General features: G+C 33.9%; 1 protein-coding gene across 1 annotated transcript in view; it reads right to left on the bottom strand.

The window, feature by feature from the left end:
* Positions 1-1,830: 1,830 nt before the first annotated feature.
* LOC131848775 (SET domain-containing protein SmydA-8-like) overlaps positions 1,831-18,360 on the bottom strand; it is a 43,666-nt gene continuing 27,136 nt past the window's right edge. The window contains exons 4-12 of the mRNA XM_059198707.1: positions 12,619-12,767; positions 9,625-9,762; positions 8,545-8,706; positions 7,582-7,771; positions 5,107-5,307; positions 4,187-4,419; positions 3,011-3,270; positions 2,565-2,668; positions 1,831-2,302 (exon numbers count right to left, since the gene is read on the bottom strand). Of these exons, the coding sequence (XP_059054690.1) occupies positions 2,162-2,302; positions 2,565-2,668; positions 3,011-3,270; positions 4,187-4,419; positions 5,107-5,307; positions 7,582-7,771; positions 8,545-8,706; positions 9,625-9,762; positions 12,619-12,767 (1,578 nt within the window). The 3' untranslated portion in view covers positions 1,831-2,161. The remainder of the gene's footprint in view (positions 2,303-2,564; positions 2,669-3,010; positions 3,271-4,186; positions 4,420-5,106; positions 5,308-7,581; positions 7,772-8,544; positions 8,707-9,624; positions 9,763-12,618; positions 12,768-18,360) is intronic.

Genomic DNA, 18,360 nt, shown 5'->3' with positions numbered 1-18,360 from the left:
TCCGGGTCGCACTACCGAATGCGCTCGCGCAGACTCGACGTGTTAAAAATAAACGCCGGCTCTGGGCGTCACCCGATGCCGGAGCTTTTCTACTCTACAATTATGTCAAAGGAACACAACAAAAGGTATACTGTCTAAACTTTCACTTTCGACCGCAAATTAGCCGTAATTTGAACCAACTAAACTACGGAAGAAATCAGTAATTATTTTTAATTAAATAAGTTTTTTCTGGACTATTCTTACGGCGTCATCTAGTCCTAAGTTCAGAGGAGCCAGTGTTTATTTTCATTTATAACACTTTATTGCACCAACATAGAATGGACGTTAACAAAATTGAGTCATAAAAAAAATAAAACTAAGTACAAAAGTCGGTCTTATCGCTAATCTCTATCAGACTTTTGGAAAGAGAATATTTTATTATTGGTCATATTATTATTGATTATTGGTCATATATTTATGTGTATGGTATACGAGGTTTTCTCGCGAGATTACAACATGCTATTTTTCAAGAAGGATATCGTAATGTTTCTTAAGAGTCGGCAACGCGCACGTGACGCCCCTGGCGTCTTAGGCGTCCATAGTCTACGGTTACCGTTTGCCATGTTTCAGATGGGACGTATGCCTGTTTGCGACCATCGTAGTAAAAAGAAATAGAGCTACTTAAATACATTTTGTAAATAAATACATAGAAAACGTAACAGAAGAACAACCAATGATACTCATGTTTGCATTGTACGAAAAATCGAACCTGAGGCCAACGGCCAACTTCCGAAGCTGTATCTCGCGTTAAGCTAAGTATAAACAAAGGCACATCACCTTTCTCGCAAACTAAACATAGAAAAACGAGTATCTTGCCTCTTATACACATACATCATACACATAACTCTTGCTTCATTAGTTGACGGCCTCGGTGGTCTAGCGGTTTATCACACCGCCTTAATTCTGATGGTTGCGGGTTCAATTCCTCGCACGGCACAAATATTTGTATTCATGAGTATGACTTTTGTATCGGTCTATGTGTTTTCTATGTATAATATGTATGCATAAACGAAAAGAAAATTATCTATGTATTTATATCAGTTATACCCATAAACACAAGCTTTAGCTAGTTTAAGTTGGGTCTGGAAGCATTGTGTGAATTGTCCTAAGATTATTATTATTAGTAATTTTTATGATTCGCTTCATACATCAACTTGGTTTTGGAGATGTTAGACTCAGGGCTCGCATTTTACTGCATTTAGTCTATTTATATTGTCTTTCTTATATAATCCACTCTCGCTAGCATAAGGTCGTGTGAGGATAATTATGGATTTGTATGTATGCTGACAGATATGCTATGTTCTGGCTACTACTTTTCCATAATCCACATCTTATCTATTCGTACATTTTCTAAACAACGCGATGGTGTAGTTCAGGAAAGACTGATAAGGGTAGAAAAATATACAAAGTTATTCAAAATCCAAATTTATTACAAATGTTAAATTAGTTTTTATAAGTTAAAATATAAACAATAACAAAACTGTAAACGATTAATGTCTTTTTAGTAAAAGGAATGGGATTTAATTTAAAGACAATGTAAGTAAAAACAAATATTCCAATAATGACCAATAAAAAATATTTACACCTTGCGTACGTTATTTTTACAATGTACACCCGTCTATTAGTTATACTGTTATTGTACAAGTTAAGTGTCTAAAACTAGTTAGATATATAGTAGATACCGAATTGAGTTATAATAAAGAGAAAGTCATAACACTATCGGCGGGATTGAAGTTTAATGTTAAATTTATACAAAAGAAAGGCTTAAAATTAATATTAATAGATCAATCACATATATATAGATAATTGTATTTATAATTACTTTTAACAGAATTATTTAAAGCATGTAGGTACTACGCGATTTGGCATTTGGTCGACCACGTCGAGATTGTGTCTCTTAAATGTTGACCTGGCTAAGAAATAAGGCTCTTTACATACAAATCGTAATCCGACAAATCGGACCAACAAATTGGTTTGCAAATCATACCATGAATGCAGTTTATTAGTAGTAAATGAACTGCCTTTTTTCAAATTACCATAAATTTTAGACTATCCTTAGCAATTTCAGATCTTAGTGTTCGGTTTTAAAAGATGTCTTTTTACAAATCATAGAAGCTGACTCTCATGATATTTTGCCGATGATCTGCTCCCAAGTTCTTATTTTCTTCAGAGCATCCCGAGCAGCTGAAGCCATGAGGCCTTCGGACGACTGTGCTGGTTCGAAACCGAGGATCAACGCAGCCTCTGTTAAATACCCCACGATCTGAAATCAATATTGTAGGTTTTATTGTACTCAGAGTATTAAAATGGGAATGAAATCTACCGATTTCGTTTATTCTAAAGCTATATATACCTATGTATATATAAATCAAATTTTGTTTAATCTATTTAGCCCCTATTGTCACCCACCCATATTTCAATAGATCAATCTATTGAAAAGCAGAGCTCTAATAGAACATTAGTCCATAATTATTTATTTCCAAATTGAGTATTTCATAAGAAAAATATAGGAAACAAAATGTTACCTCTTTGAGACGAGTCCGAAGATTGTCTTTTGATATAACTTTCCTTTCAAAATCCCTTGTAGTCAGAATCATTAACGGGGCATGTAACTCGTACAGTGTTACTCCTGAAAGCAAATAGAATACATAAAACTAATGCTGAATACTAAAGGCTCGATGGACCATTTTTTTCATCAGGGTCTAATCCAGCGGGTGAGTTCAAGATCAAGAGTGTAGGAAATAGGGACATGCATGAGATGAGGGTTGGACAAAAATAACCTTCGATCTTTTAATCTTTCCAGTAAGATAGCCTTCTTAATTACCGTATCCGGTAATTTCATTGAAGTAGAATATATCCCAGAATCAGACCACAATATGGAAGCTAGTTTCTGCTAGAATGGGAATATGGAACAGAAGAAGCCTTTGCAGAAAGACTTGGTGATAGGTTATATAGCTCTATGTTAACTTACCTCTCAATCTTGAATACCCCGGTTCAATGATATCAAAAACCTTCATCAGGTCTCGACATATATCAATTTTCCTCTTCAGCTCCATCTCTGGCATCTCGTGAATCATGTAATTTGTCACTTTCCCATACAGTTGACTGAGTGAGTGTTTAGCGGATAAGCAGAGGTAGTGCGTGTTGTGGAGTACATTCCTATACTTATGGAGGAAGTTCTCATATCCGGGAACGTCATTGACGTCTATTTGCTCAAATTCGTCTGTTAGCCTAGAAGTTAAACAGAATTTTAACTAAATTTATTTCAGGCTATCAATGCCCCATATTTTATAGACTAAAACATGCTTATGAAATGATATAATTTATGGTGTCGAAGGTTTTGTTTTTCGGACGACTCTAATGCTGTTGGCTGGAGCTAGCCTTTACAGTTTCGCCGGACGACAAAATAACGGCGTCGGAGTAAAAATACAATGTGTTACCACTCTTTTTATCTTTAGAATGTCGCTTACGATACTTCTTTAGGTTTTACAATTAGTTGACACACATGGGCTCTGTGCGATTTGTAGATGGCTCATTACTCTAAAAGCTAAAAGCTCATTACTCTAAAGGCTAAAAGCATCTAGACCCAAGGCGAACCAATGGCACGCGAGCCATTGACGGCATGCGACACAATATTTTGGGCACGTCGGCGATCATAAAACTGTTTGAAGAAGTTGGCTCATGCTATTTTAACAATATTTTTACCTACCTATGCCTGCGAGTCAGAGATGAATAACATTAAAAACTCGGTTAGAAACCGTTTGACAGATGAATCCACTTCAGCATGCATTTTGCTAAAAGTAATACCGTACAAGCCTGACATAAATTATTTGTCACCTAACCTGCAGCAATAGAAGTCACACTAATTTTACAGTAATTTAATTTATGCGTGTAATGGAAACAATCCAAAATGTACCTCTTTTGTTTACTTTATTTCATAGATAGTTTTGATAGTATTTATTATTATTATTTTCGAAATAATCAGAAAGTCAAAATTATTTGATGGCACGTCAATGAACCCATTAAACATTTTTTTAGAAAAAATGGCACGTTGATGCATAAATGTTCGCCTACCCTAGTCTAGACTATGGCATCTCGTTTCAAGAGACGAGAATATATTCTGATTAAGGTTTAAGATTATTCTCACCTCTTCACCAGTAATTGTACGGCTGATGCTGACATGTTGTATGTGCATCCATTGTCGATACAACTCCACTGCGCAGCAGGATCAAGTGGTGCAGTCGACAGTACTCTGCCAGTGCACTTGGGACATCTGAACGCACTAGCATATGTTCCCAGCTCAGTGGGATCCGAACAACGTTTGCACGAGCAGTCGAAGAACTTGGTTTGTTTTATGTGCTCACGTCGCTTCAGTGTACCCTGAAATCAGAACCATTCCTTATTTTTATGACCTGGGATTTAGAGAGGAACAAGGAGATGTGCCGTTCTAAAAATGTACTCAATTGATTCAGTGGTGGTGTTCTTCTGCTGACTCAATTAATTATTTCAGAACGATTTTTAACGTAACATCTTTATTGATTTGAGAGTTCTTTACTCAAATTTCCTTCTATCAAAGAAGGAGGAAAAAAATCTTTTGCAATTAAGCAAGAATTTAATTCGCTACAGTGATAGTAACTCGTTTAATGAAAAGAAATCCAATCCCAAAGCTTTGTATCTCGGGGCCCACTCTTGTCTCTTAGAGCGATTTGTATAAAATCTATTTGAGTGTTCAATGAAAGTTGGCTGCTTCATGTTCCTAATGAATAGGGTCTTCAGCAATAACAAAATCTATTCATGACGTGCGTGATGCATGCTATGGAAGAGTTGCCATTTTTTTACGTGTAGTTAAAATCTTCAACAAGACCAATAATCCGCTGGATTTGTGTAGGATTTTTCCCGCCAAAAATCACACGGTGTACCTCGAGTTGCCGTGGTCCGAAGTCAGGTTCGCAGGATTCCACCATGACTGGGGGAGTTACCTGCAGGGTGAGCGGTCGGCCAGCAGCGCGCTCTGCGTCCGTGTGCGTGGTGCTGGGCGTGCTATGAGAGAGAGAGAGAGAGAGTTACCTGCAGGGTATACGCGTAGCACAGAGAGATGAGGTCACCAGCGCGGTGTGACACGGAGGCGCGTACGGCGAGCGGCCTGCCGACGGCACGCTCAGCATCCGTGTGCGTAGTGCTGGGCGTGCACTCGTGAGCCAACAAGTGCGCGTCGCTGTAGAGCGCGCGTGCAGTCGCACCGCTGCCGCCCACCTCGAACGCGTTCACCTGCCGGCAACAAATGTATCCTTTACATATCAGACCAGAGGAGTAAACCTCCATCAACCCATGGTTAATACGATTTACGGTAATTACACTGGCCGAATCTGCGGAAAATGCTGAAATGAACTTTTTGTCTCTCTATGCATATCCCCCTTTCCTCCCAGCTTCCTCACAGCGGATGAAACATTATATACTGAGTAATAAGATTTATAATTTTTATCATGAATTGCTATCAATGCACCCTGTAAGATCGATCTCCGGGTGAATTAGCCACGATAAGTTAACTGCACAGGACGACAATAGTATGAGAATGTATGCTTATCCTATCCTCTTCCACTGGTGCCCCGCAAATGTATACGAGACGGGCCGTATGCTTGATTTCCATAGTAGTATAAAAAAAACGTTAAATTTATGATAAATTTAAAAATGTATATAAATTAAAAATTAAAATTTTAATTTTATATATATAAATACAAATATACAATATTATATAATATTATCTTATCCATGCCCCAGACATTTGTAAATAGTGTCAAGTGACAAGTGTCTATTTGTAATTTCAAATTAACAGCTATTCATTAAATCCCTATGAAAATATATACTTACATCAAAAAATTATATTGAATATTGTTGTCTCTCTGTCTTGCTTATCTCTGAAACGGCTGGACCAATTTTGACGGGACTTTTACTCGCAAATAGCTACGAAGTAACTAGATTACTTTTATTTCAGAAATTTTATTTGTATTAATTCCACGCGGACGAAGTAGCGGAAACAGCTAGTACATAATATGTTTCAAACTAAACAAATGCCCCTGTGGCATCGCGCCAATAGTAACTCTGTTGCTTTGCTGATTTGCTATGGTGTTTTTCTAATGAGATTTAATGTGCCGTATCTAGCAGCTATTATTTATGCTAAAGATCGTTCGTTATCATCTTTATGCGTTTTAATTTTGAGATTTGTTTATTTTAATTCTCAAGTAGGTGTATCCCAAAGTATGAGTCTTATACTCATTGGTGTTACATGTTACTAGTGAACTATTTCTTTCAATTCAAATTCAAATATCATTTATTCATTAGGACATTTTAGCCGCTTAGGATCGTCAAATTTTTTATATTACATCGTTCCCCTACCGTCCAGTTCTGTATATAGATCCAATTGAGAAGAACTGGCAAGAAATTCAATTGATTTACTTTTTTTTTTTAAAAATAAATTTATTTTCAAAATATATTTACATAGGTGTATAACAGTAATTGAAAATCTCGTGCATGAACAACTATTGCCATGCACGATCGTTATTGAAATAATTGTTTTGTGAGTTTTGTGGCTTTGCTCAGTAAATATGATTTTGAATTTATTTAAGGGTAATTCCAATATATCCTTTGGTATCTTATTGTAAATTTTTATACCTATTCCCATAAAAGATCTATTGATTTTTTCTAAACGATACTTGGGGACAGCAAGTTTGTCTTTAAATCTAGTATTTATATTATGATAAATATGATAAAAGTAAGAATTAGGAACGAAGGTAAGGAGAAGCGTAAGTTATTAAGGATATTATCATGACAGGATATGCATATTATGCCGAAGACAGATTGGGAGTAATTAAACAGAAAATAAATGTTATCTTATATACATCAACACGATCTTACATTGTAAAAATGCATAGACTCCTTTCTGGACATTATTCAGCGGTAAGGTTTGGACACTTAATGAAAAAAGCAATACACAAAATTGTGAAGTATGTGGTTATTATAATAATATAAGAGTCTTTAAAAGACCTACATGATACCTATTTAAATATATTATATATTTTTTTAATTTTGATGGAGAGTGTCAGGAATAACGTCAGATCATAGAATAAATATACTGGATGTCGGTGCCATACAAACTGTTTTAGCCGATCCTTCAGATAGTGCGGCTAAGGCAATTTGTTCACTGGTAAGATAATGGAGTTATTAGTTTTAGGGCACAATGAGACTGGCCTGTACTTTTAAATTGTACAAAGTCCCTAAATTAAAAGAAATAATAAAAAGAAACCTAAATCACTAAATTTTATAAGTATTCAAGTTTATTTAGAAGCTCCTCGACCTCGACCACCGAGCACCGACCACCGAGAACCAAAATAGCTTACAAAGCAAGCTGCTTGGCGGCTGATATGCTCATCATCTTTATCAGGGACGATTTTTGAAGGTATCTCCAAAAGACCGATCCCCTGAAGATAAAATACCGTTTTCAGTTTGTATACTATAAACTGCAGTTTTTAAATTGCAGTTACTTACCTCTAGTATGCCACAGATATTGTGTATTTCTTCCTCTTCGAATTTCAGGCCCCATTTCTTCATTCTTCTCACGATATTCCTGTCGTTCATAGGGAAGATGTCGCCTCTGGCACGCCTCAGCTCGTTGTGGGCTTCCATGGCACATATGGCAGACCATTTGTCAGGATCAGCCTCTTTTAGAAGTAGACATCTGGAATATTAGACGTGTTTATTAGTTACATGTGTGATTTTATACCTGGTATTAATATTATCTTTGAAATTCAAATTCAAAATATCTTTATTCATGTAGATCTATTACAGACTCTTATTATATGTCAAATCTACCGTCAATTCGGAATAATTTCGAGATGAGAAGAACTGATAAGAAACTCAGCTCGTATTGTTATTAAATAAATGTTGTACATGTTTACAATTATACAGATTCATTTAAGTTCAAATTTGGGGGAATAGAGTGACCACCAGCATATGCTATTGCAAAAGCAAAAAGTCTAATCAGTGTTCGTAACAAGAACAGACCAGTGCCCACAAACAGCGCCCGTTCACGAGTATGACGAATAATAAAAATATGACTGACCGCTGTCCGTACGCTGACTGACTGATTCACTGATTTCAGCAAAGTAATAGAACGGATTAGGATTTTTGTATGTGCGTTTGTGCACGCTAATCTCAGAAATGGCTTAACATGATTTGGGTGCAGTTTTCACAACTTACGTAAGTAAGCTTCCTGTAAAATTCTGTGCTTGTTTTGTACCAAACGAGTTTCTAACAAAAAGTAATAACTATTATTATTCTGAATACCATGTATAGATACAAGGTCGATTTTCAGGAACCTTTTTTTTTCCATTTCTATTATTTCCACAGGCTTCGTTGAAAAACTTAATATCTTTCCATATTTACAAAAGACGCATCAAAACGTAACTGTTTAATGACACTTTAATCAAATCAACCAATCTATTTACATACCTCAACGGCATTAACGCCTGATACGAATCCTTCAGGTCCATGAGATCACAGTAATCTGGTGGGACGGCCTTCAAAGTGTCGCACTCGTACTTGGAGTGCCCGGTGTACTGACCCTGGCCGGGACACGAGCTGCTGCACATGGGCCATTTGCAACCACGACATCTGCAAATAAATAATATAACTCTAGAAATATAAACATAAATAGAGATAGATAAAAATAGAAATAATGTTTATTCAAATAAACTTAATTTTTGAATAGATATATTTTTTTATTTTTCTGCTCATTCGGAGTACTGCCTCATCACGAGAAGAACGAGTAAGAAACATGCGTGTTGCTCTCTTAAATAAATGTTGTTTTAAATAAATGCACATTAACAAGGAGGAGGCATGCGACAGTCAACAGAAAAGAAACGCACTCATTCTTTGTGCAATTAGATAATAGTCAGGTGTATGAATTTTAGGTTTTTTCTACAAAAACATTACCATATACAAACTCTTCGATTTTGTAATAATCTTTTACACAAAAAAGTATTTATACGACATTTGAATATTAAAAGTTTATTAAAAAATAAATAATACTTATTATTCCGACCCGGCTTCGCACGGGTGTACATGTATTATATATACTTATACCTAAAACTTCCTCTCACTCTATCCATTGCTAAAAACTGCATTAAAATCCGTTGCGTAGTTTAAAAGACCCAAGCGAAAAGCGGAAGCGACTTCTTCTTATACATTTACTAGCTACTCGACCCGGCTTCGCCCGAGTGTACATGTATTATATATATAAACCTTCCTCTAGAATCACTCTATCTATTATAAAAAAAACCGCTTCAAAATCCGTTGTGTCGTTTTAAAGATTTAAGCATACATAGGGACGGACAGACAGCGACAACGACTTTCTTTTATACTATGTAAGATTCCGTTATTTCGTTGGATTTATTTACTTTAATATGTCCCTTAAAACCCGTGCTTTAGGAATAATGAACAATATGAGTAATTTTAATCGAAGTCGTTTCCGCTGAAGCGCCTTCCTTTTCAAGATTTGTATCTGAACTTGTCGATTTATCAGATACTTACTTATAGACGCTGGTTTCGTCCAGCTCCCTGTAACATCCGAGGCATATGAGCGCACAGCCGGTGCACGGGCCCACCGCCAGCGCTGGAGACTCGATGATCATTTCACCAGCTCTGATGTCACGGGTAGCTACCAGGTACCTGAAATTTAGTGTTATATACGTTATTTATCTTCCTACTAGGTTTGTTTGGGTATTTTAGCCACCAAGCTGGTTAAATAAAATAGGTATTATTCCAATAATTTATACATATAAACAAAATTGGAGTGTCTGTTTGTAATATTGAAATAACCGTTTTATACTGCATGCATATGAATATAAATACGATACATACACCGAAATAACATTTGTTACATTTTTTGACTGCCTGTCTGTTTGTTTGTTCCGGCTAATCTCTGAAATGGCTGGACCGATTTTGACGATACTTTTTTGGCATGTAACTGATGTAATAAGGAGTAATTTAGGACACTTTTATTTTATAAAGATAGAGTTAAATTCAACGCGGACGAAGTCGCGGGAATAGCTAGTTATACAAAAATGTAATTTTTGCACAGCCATGGTAATTTAGTAGTTTAGCAGACTTTCTTATTTTCCTATGATCGTGGGTGCGATTTTTGCATAATACAAATATTTGCATACATAAGTATCTATATAATAATAGTAATAACTCTGAACAATACACATAGTGATCGAATCATAAAAAATATATATTAATATAGAATTGACATTATTACAAAATAGAATGAAAGTGAAATAACAAACAAGAATCTGATGGTAAACGATTACTATATATTTTAAACGCAAATTTAGAATATAAAACGTTTCTTCGTTATTTATGAATACATACATAATATATATAGTTAACACCCAGAATGATAAAAACAATCGTATTCAATTGCTATTCAAGAGAATACATCAAGTTTTGCAACGTTTATAGTATCTGTCAATTTACACAAATAAATAACATTAAAACATTTTTATTTATGAATACATACATAATATATATAATTAGACTAATGTAAAAACAATTATCTTGCTAAAAGAGATACATCAAGTTTTGCACACGTTTATAGTATCTGTCAAATTTACACAAATAATAATTTAATAAAATTGTCATAAATAATTAAAACTTTTATAATTATGATGATATAGAACTAATAGTTAACAATATGGACTTATCTCTAAAAGAAAGATCAGAACAGAATGGAAATCAATACAGCGTGGCATATGTCGGAAGACAAGTTGTACCGTATATCGATAATAATATTAACCAAATAAAAATATTAATAAATAAAGGCTTTTCATTTTTAATTAAAACTAAACATAAAAATATAATGTCCAAAATACAGATACTATTATAAAGATACAAATATTAAAATATTATTATAATTTGCAGTGTTTATGAAGTAATGGATAATCATACTTCAAAAATGCTTCAGTAGTGTTGATAATGAAGTAAGGATATCATTAAACTAGCTGAAAAACTGGATTTCGATTGTAAAAAATATATTTGGCATGTTCTAAAGCGAAATATGATGTAGATGTACATTTTTATAGAGACATTCTCATGCATTACTCTGATTCACTTTCGCGGTTGATTCACGTTCTATTTTCTGGTAGTTTGTTTTTTGCTTTTTATTATTATGTTGAAATATTGAGAATTATTTATCTATACATATAAATAAAATTGGAGTGTCTGTTTGTAATATTGAAATAACCGCTTTTTACTACATGCATATGAATATAAATACGGGACATAAACCAAAATATTTTTTTTACAATTTTTGTCTGTTTGTCTGTCTGTTTGTTCCGGCTAATCTCTGAAATCGCTGGACCGATTTTGACGGTACTTTTTTTGGCAGGTAGCTCATGTAATAAGGAGTAACTTAGCCTACTTTTATTTTAGAAAATAAAGTTAAATTCCACGCGGACGAAGTCGCGGGAACAGCTAGTATACACTAATATTATAAAAAAGTAAAGTTTGTGAGTTTGGATGTTCACTTTAAACTCCAGGACTACTGATTCGACTTTGAAATTTCAAGTAGTGTTGGATAGTCCTTTTATCGAAATGGCTATAGATTGTATAACATCACGCTATGACCAATAGGAACGGAGCTGAATTGAAAAATCTTGACGGGACAAAACTGACGCCGTTGAAGTTGGCGGGTCAACTAGTAAAATATAAATATAATATAAAATATTTTTACTAACTACCCGCCTTGGCTTCGCATGGATGTACAACTATTATACATATAAACCTTCCTCTTGAATCACTCTATCTATTGCTGAAAATTGCATTAAAATCCGTTGTGTAGTTTACAAGATATAAGCGAGTTGATAGCGGAAGCGACTTCATTGTATACCATGAAAAGATTCCGGCAGGCAATTCGACTTTATGTTATACTATGTTAAAGTAAATTATACCTAAAGTACGATTTTTTTTTTGGTTCTGTTTTTCTCTTTTTAGGGAAAGGCAAAAGGACTCAGCCCATACAGCCATTGTCTTCAGTAATATTTTCATTAATTCCAGTCAGTAAAATGACAAGTGCAACTGTCACTGATACAAAAAAGGGTGACCCGCTACAATAGTGATGTTCGGCGATCAATAGACTTAGACATTTAGTCATACTTTATTTTATTAGGTATGGAAGACTTTTTTTTTAATTTTAAATATTTAACACATACCGTATTAAACAATACGATTTTAGAAATATGGACCTTACCAGCATAATAAAATTTCTCACTACAACATTATTACAAAAGCTGGGAAAAAATTTAAAAAGAGATTCAGAGGAATTAATACTAGAATTTTTATTTATATAAAGGCAAATTGATATTGAATAAAAAAAATGTAATCACGACTAACTTTTAATTGTAAAAACTCGATTCTACCACATCACTATTTATGTGGGGATAAAAACCTGCAACACTGGAAATGTCATTTTACTGACTGGAATTAATAATCGTACTTTATTTATAAAATAAGATACTGTCATACCTGCCCATTATGTCTGAATGCTTTATTTCATAACAGCGATTCTTCTCCGCCGCTGGCGGTTGACTTTCTTCATTATCGAGAACTTCAGGACTTCCATCCCTGTCGATGACATTCTCTTTATTCTTCCCATCTCTCGCTCTCTTCTTTTGCTTTAAACAAGAGATTACTAATTAACACAACACACTTTTTAATTAGTGGTACCACAAAAAACACATAATGAGGCGTTTTAAATTTATTCTATATACATATTTTAGCTAAAGCTTTGACACTTTTTGTATAGAGATGCCACTGGTTTAAAATAAATATTTTAAAAGTATTAACAATAATTATTTTAATATTCTATTACACTTTTTCTATGGCCACTACTATAAAATGAATTTCATAATAACGTTATCACTGAGCGGTTACATTAGAGCTTACACAGAATAATCGGCGGAACATGAGACAGTGAGACGTTTGAGACAACGGGAGACGGTCGTCAGACAGTTTTTTTCCTGATAATAAAGACACGTCCGTACCACCGGAAAACTTAGACTGGGTGACGTATGGGAGTTATGAATGAGTGTTTAGTAGGTTAGGCGGTGTCTACGAATATTTCTGTTCGCCACTTGACCGTGGCAATCGATCTAAAAATCTGTTTCAGATTCGGTGATTTATATGGCCGTGATATTGGTACGTTGAGCCTGGGCTACAGTGGCTACAGTGGCTACACATTGTACTCTATTCATTTTAACATATCAGGGACTTTCAAATGTTTTTATTGTTTTTATTTTATTTCATCTGTATATAATGTGTGTCAGGAAATTTAAAATTTTGTTATTGTTTTTATTTTATTTCATCAGTATGTAATGTCTATCAGAAAATTTAAAATTTTGTTATTGCTTTAACTTTATTTCATCTGTATGTAATTTCTTTCAGGAAATTAACAATTTTGTTATTGTTCTAATTTCATTTTATCTGTACGTAAAGTCGATCAGGAAATTAAAAGAATTGTTATTGTTTTTATTTTATTTCATCTATATGTAATGTATATCAGGAACTGTAAATTTTTGTTATTATTTTTATTTTATTTCATCTGTATCTAATGTCTCAAGTCCTAGGAAAGACTACCCAGTGTAACGGAAGAGCTGAGTTTCCCACAGATTTCTATTGTAACCAATAATAAATATAGGTAATAATTTATATTATTTCAGAAATTTTTTTTTGGTCCAATGTAGGGTAGTAACCGTAAGGGTAGTATTTCATAAATAAGATTTTTTTTTAATTATTTATTTAATTTTATGTTATAGGTAACATTGAAGACAAAAATAATATATAAAGAGGACAACAGTTTTGCAATGATGGATTCAAATATTTAGGAATGGGTTGCTTTTTGAAATCTGCAGGTTTTGCCAAACTGAAGAGGAAACGCTTCTACTGTATACGTCCTATGTGGTTATAGCCCACTCAGGCACAAATGAAATATCTCCTTTGGAAAATGTACACTCTTTCCTGAGGAGATAACAACCATCGCTCTTAAGAATATCCTTCAATTGTTGTCCCTGACGGGACGTGGCGAATTTTGAAAAAGGGCGAGCACAATAGATCTATGTAGGTCGCAGTGCTACAGGTCCAAGCACCTGACAATAGCCCAAACATTAAAAAATGCATTTGTAAAGAAATCAACACGTGACAATGCTTTTGACTATTCCATCTGGGATCACTGTAGGTTACAGTTGAATAAAAAATTACACTGAATATTAAAAAAAAAAATTAATGTAATCTACATTCAAGATATGCCTGTAATTACAGGTATAGTAGGTAGGTAAATTGGAATGACAAGTAAGCTGACGGTGCACTCGATGGTGACCCTCGCCTATTGGGGACGGGAATTATTAGTCATATGGACGGTTGACCACATTGCTAGCTATTTACCATGTCAGGCTGACCTCAACGGAAATCTTGGTAACCATCGTGATAAATTCCTGGTGAGTTTATCACGTAGGACCGACTGACCTAATCTCGTGCTCATCTTATCTAGAGCCACGCCATCGTAAACCCTATTACCTATACTATGCTACTATTCATATGTTAGCATTAAATATGAAGACTAAGCTGTCATGCTTTTTATCCTATAATTTCATTGCCTAATCTGAACCTTTACCACTGAAATACAGCTTACAAAAACTAGCTGTTTAGCGGCTGAAATAGGTTAGACTGAGGTACCCACGGACTCTACATTTTACAGTATACTCACGTATAACTAATAAGAGTTTATGATCTACTGTATCTATACATATGAATAAAATTGAGTGGGCTAATCTAAACACCATATCCAATATGTCGGATTGTCTACTACAGGGGCACTGGATATCGCTGCATTGCTGCGGACCCAGGGCTTCTGGACGTGGACATAGACTTAAATATATGAATTAAATGAATAAAATTGTAATTATAATTTACTAACGTTTATAAAATGTTTACTAATATCCGAAATAAACTAAATAATAATAATAATCTCTGAAAGGGCTGGACCGATTTTGAAGGGACTTTTTTGGCAGGTAGCTGATGTAATAAGGAGTAACTTAGACCACTTCTATTTTAGAAAAATACAGTTATATTCCACGCGGACGCAGTCGCGGGAAAAGCAAGTATATAATATAATTATTATAACGTTTGTTTGTTTCATGAACATGCCTTTACATTACTATTCCGTCTATTCATGGCCGCACGGTGTGGCACACGAATTAGCACTCGAGATTATCAGACTAATGGACAGTTTAGAAAGAGCTCATGTTTCATTTATGTGCGTAAATCATAATTATGGTAGTTGTGTCTATTTATAAAGCATTCCTAAAATATTCTACTACGTACATCATGTAGGTACCTATAGTATAAAGTTAAACTAATTCTTGTTTATTTTTATTTATTACTAGCTGTTCCCGCGACTTCGTCCGCGTGGAATTTAACTTTATTTATCTAAAATAAAAGTGGCCTAAGTTACTCCTTATTACATCAGCTACCTGCCAAAAAGAGTCCCGTCAAAATCGGTCCAGCCATTACAGAGATTAGCTGGAACAAACTGACAGACAAACAGATAGATAAAAATTGTAAAAAATGTTATTTTGGTGTATGTACCCTATTTATATACATGTAGTAAAAAACGGTTATTTCAATATTACAAACAGACACTCCAATTTTATTTATATGTATAGAGTTTTATAAATTTATATTAAGTTATATACCTATTTTAGACACCAGCTCCTCACAGCAAATCGATTACAATAATAAATCTTAGCATTTTATTATAAAAAATACTACATGTATTGTTGCCATCATTGTTAGGTGTATATACGGCCTCCTCACCGATTACGTTTTTAATAATAGTTGTTGTCAAAATATTGTATGACATGTTGTAAAAGAAAATTATAAAAAAAAGGGCAATAGAATTATTTTGTAAACGTACATATTATTTATTATTTAACACATCTCAACAAAAAAGAACCCCACCACAACAATCATGTTTGTGAGGAGAAATAAATAAATCATATTATTATTATTAAAACTAAAAAAAGATTTAATAAAATAAATATTTATCTATTATATAAAATTCTCACTTCGCAGTGGATACGAAAGAAAAATATAATCTGTAATATATTTAATATATATTTATTTATTTCAATGTTACAACACCATAATAGACAACCCATATCCGTGTTTTAACTTAATATACATATAAAGACATAATTAACATAATAACACGATTTAAACACTATAAAAAATCAAAAAATTTTTTCCAATACTTATGTGATTTTTGGCAAACTACAATAATTTCTCATATTATTCATTATTCCTAAAGCACGAGTTTTAAGGGGAATCTTGAAGTAAAATCGGAATCTTCCTCATTACATAGTATAAAACAAAGTCGCTGTCGCTATCTGTCCGTCCCTACGTATGCTTATATCTTTAAAACTACGCAACGAATTTTGAAGCGGTTTTTTTAAATAGATAGAGTGATTCAAGAAGAAGGTTTATATATATATACGTACACATATATACCCGTGAGGTGCCGAGACGAGTAGCTAGTATCAATTAATATCAATGCATCGTGTAAAATGAAGTCATTTCCGCTGTTTGTGTCTGTCTGTTCGCTTAGATCTTTCAAATTACGCAACGGTTTTTAATGCAATTTTTAGCAATAGATAGAGTGATTCAAGAAGGAGGTTTATATGTATAATACATACACACCCGTGCGGCGCCGAGAGGGGTAGCTAGGTGCATTGTATAAACTAAGTATTTCAGATATTTTAATATCAATGCATTTTTAGCAACAGATGTATTCAAATGAAGTCATTTGCGGCGCCGAGAGGGGTAGCGCATCGTTTGTGTCTCGCTGTCTGTTCGCTTAGATATTTTAAACTACGCAACGGTTTTTAATGCAATTTTTAGCAACAGATAGAGTGATTCAAGAAGGAGGTTTATATGTATAATACATGTACACCCGTGCGGCGCCGAGAGGGGTAGCTAGGTGCATCGTATAAACTGAAGTCATTTCCGCTGTCTGTTCGCTTAGATATTTTAAACTACGCAACGGTTTTTAATGCAATTTTTAGCAACAGATAGAGTGATTCAAGAAGGAGGTTTATATGTATAATACATGTACACCCGTGCGGCGTGTGTGCTGGTCTGCTCGAATCACTATGACTTATTTTCTCTTGTTAATTGTTTAACCAGTTGTTGTATATTGAATGTTTTTTCTATTTTATTATTTCATTGAATTAGTCATCGATGGTTTGTATTCACACACTTAAACTTAAATTGTAAGTAAAATAAATTATTTAAAATTTTTAGCAACACATAGAGTGATTCAAGTTTATATGTTGTTCTTCTTGTGATGAGACAGCATTTCCGCTGTCTGTTCGCTTAGATTAAAAAACGGTTTTTAATGACTATTTAGCAAAGATAGAGTGATTCAATGTAAGTTCATTTGAATAAATGATTTTCTATTCTATTCTATTCTATAGATCTTTCAATTTACACAACGGTTTTTAATGGAATTTTTAGCAATAGATAGAGTAATATAAGAGGAAGCTAGTTGCATTGTATAAAATGAATTTGCTTCTGCTGTCTCTTTGCTTAAATTTTATAAACTACGTAACGGATTGTAATGCAGTTTTTAGCAACAGATAGACTGATTCAAGAAGGAGGTTTATATGTATAATACATGTACACCCGTACAAAGCCGTGTAGCTAGTACTGAATAAAACGGGATGGCGGCGAAATATGAAAGTGTGGATTCGCAGAGGAATGTCATTAATATAAACACTATTCAGAGTTTATTTTAAACTGTCACCAAGTCAGTTAACATTATCATTCTTGGCATTTACTTTCGTAAACAATAAAAGAGCATAACTATTGTTTATTGTAGCAACACTATTGGAGCGTGTCCAAGTTGCTACGACGCGAAATCATTATACTGAGATAGTAATTTGTCTTTTTGTTACCCTCGACGTTTTAACTTATCATTTTCTCTTCTAATCAGAGTAGGTATATGTTGATGTAACAGATTTTGTGAACAATACGATTTTTAGTTTAGTCTTTGACGTTTTTTGAGTTACACTACTTAATAATGATAATTCATTCATTCATTTAATCTTAATATAGAGATAATGCATAATTCGAAAGCAAAAATACTTCAATACTTAAAACATGTATTATATAAGACTAAGTATAAACTGGGTTACTACCCTGATACCAAAGAAG

This window comes from Achroia grisella, unplaced genomic scaffold, assembly GCF_030625045.1.
Source record: "Achroia grisella isolate CSIRO2021 unplaced genomic scaffold, CSIRO_AGI_Agris_v1 utg592, whole genome shotgun sequence".
Classification (NCBI taxonomy): Eukaryota; Metazoa; Arthropoda; class Insecta; order Lepidoptera; family Pyralidae; genus Achroia; species Achroia grisella.
The sequence above is the reverse complement of the archived record's forward strand: the minus strand, read 5'-3'. Positions and strand labels throughout refer to the sequence as shown.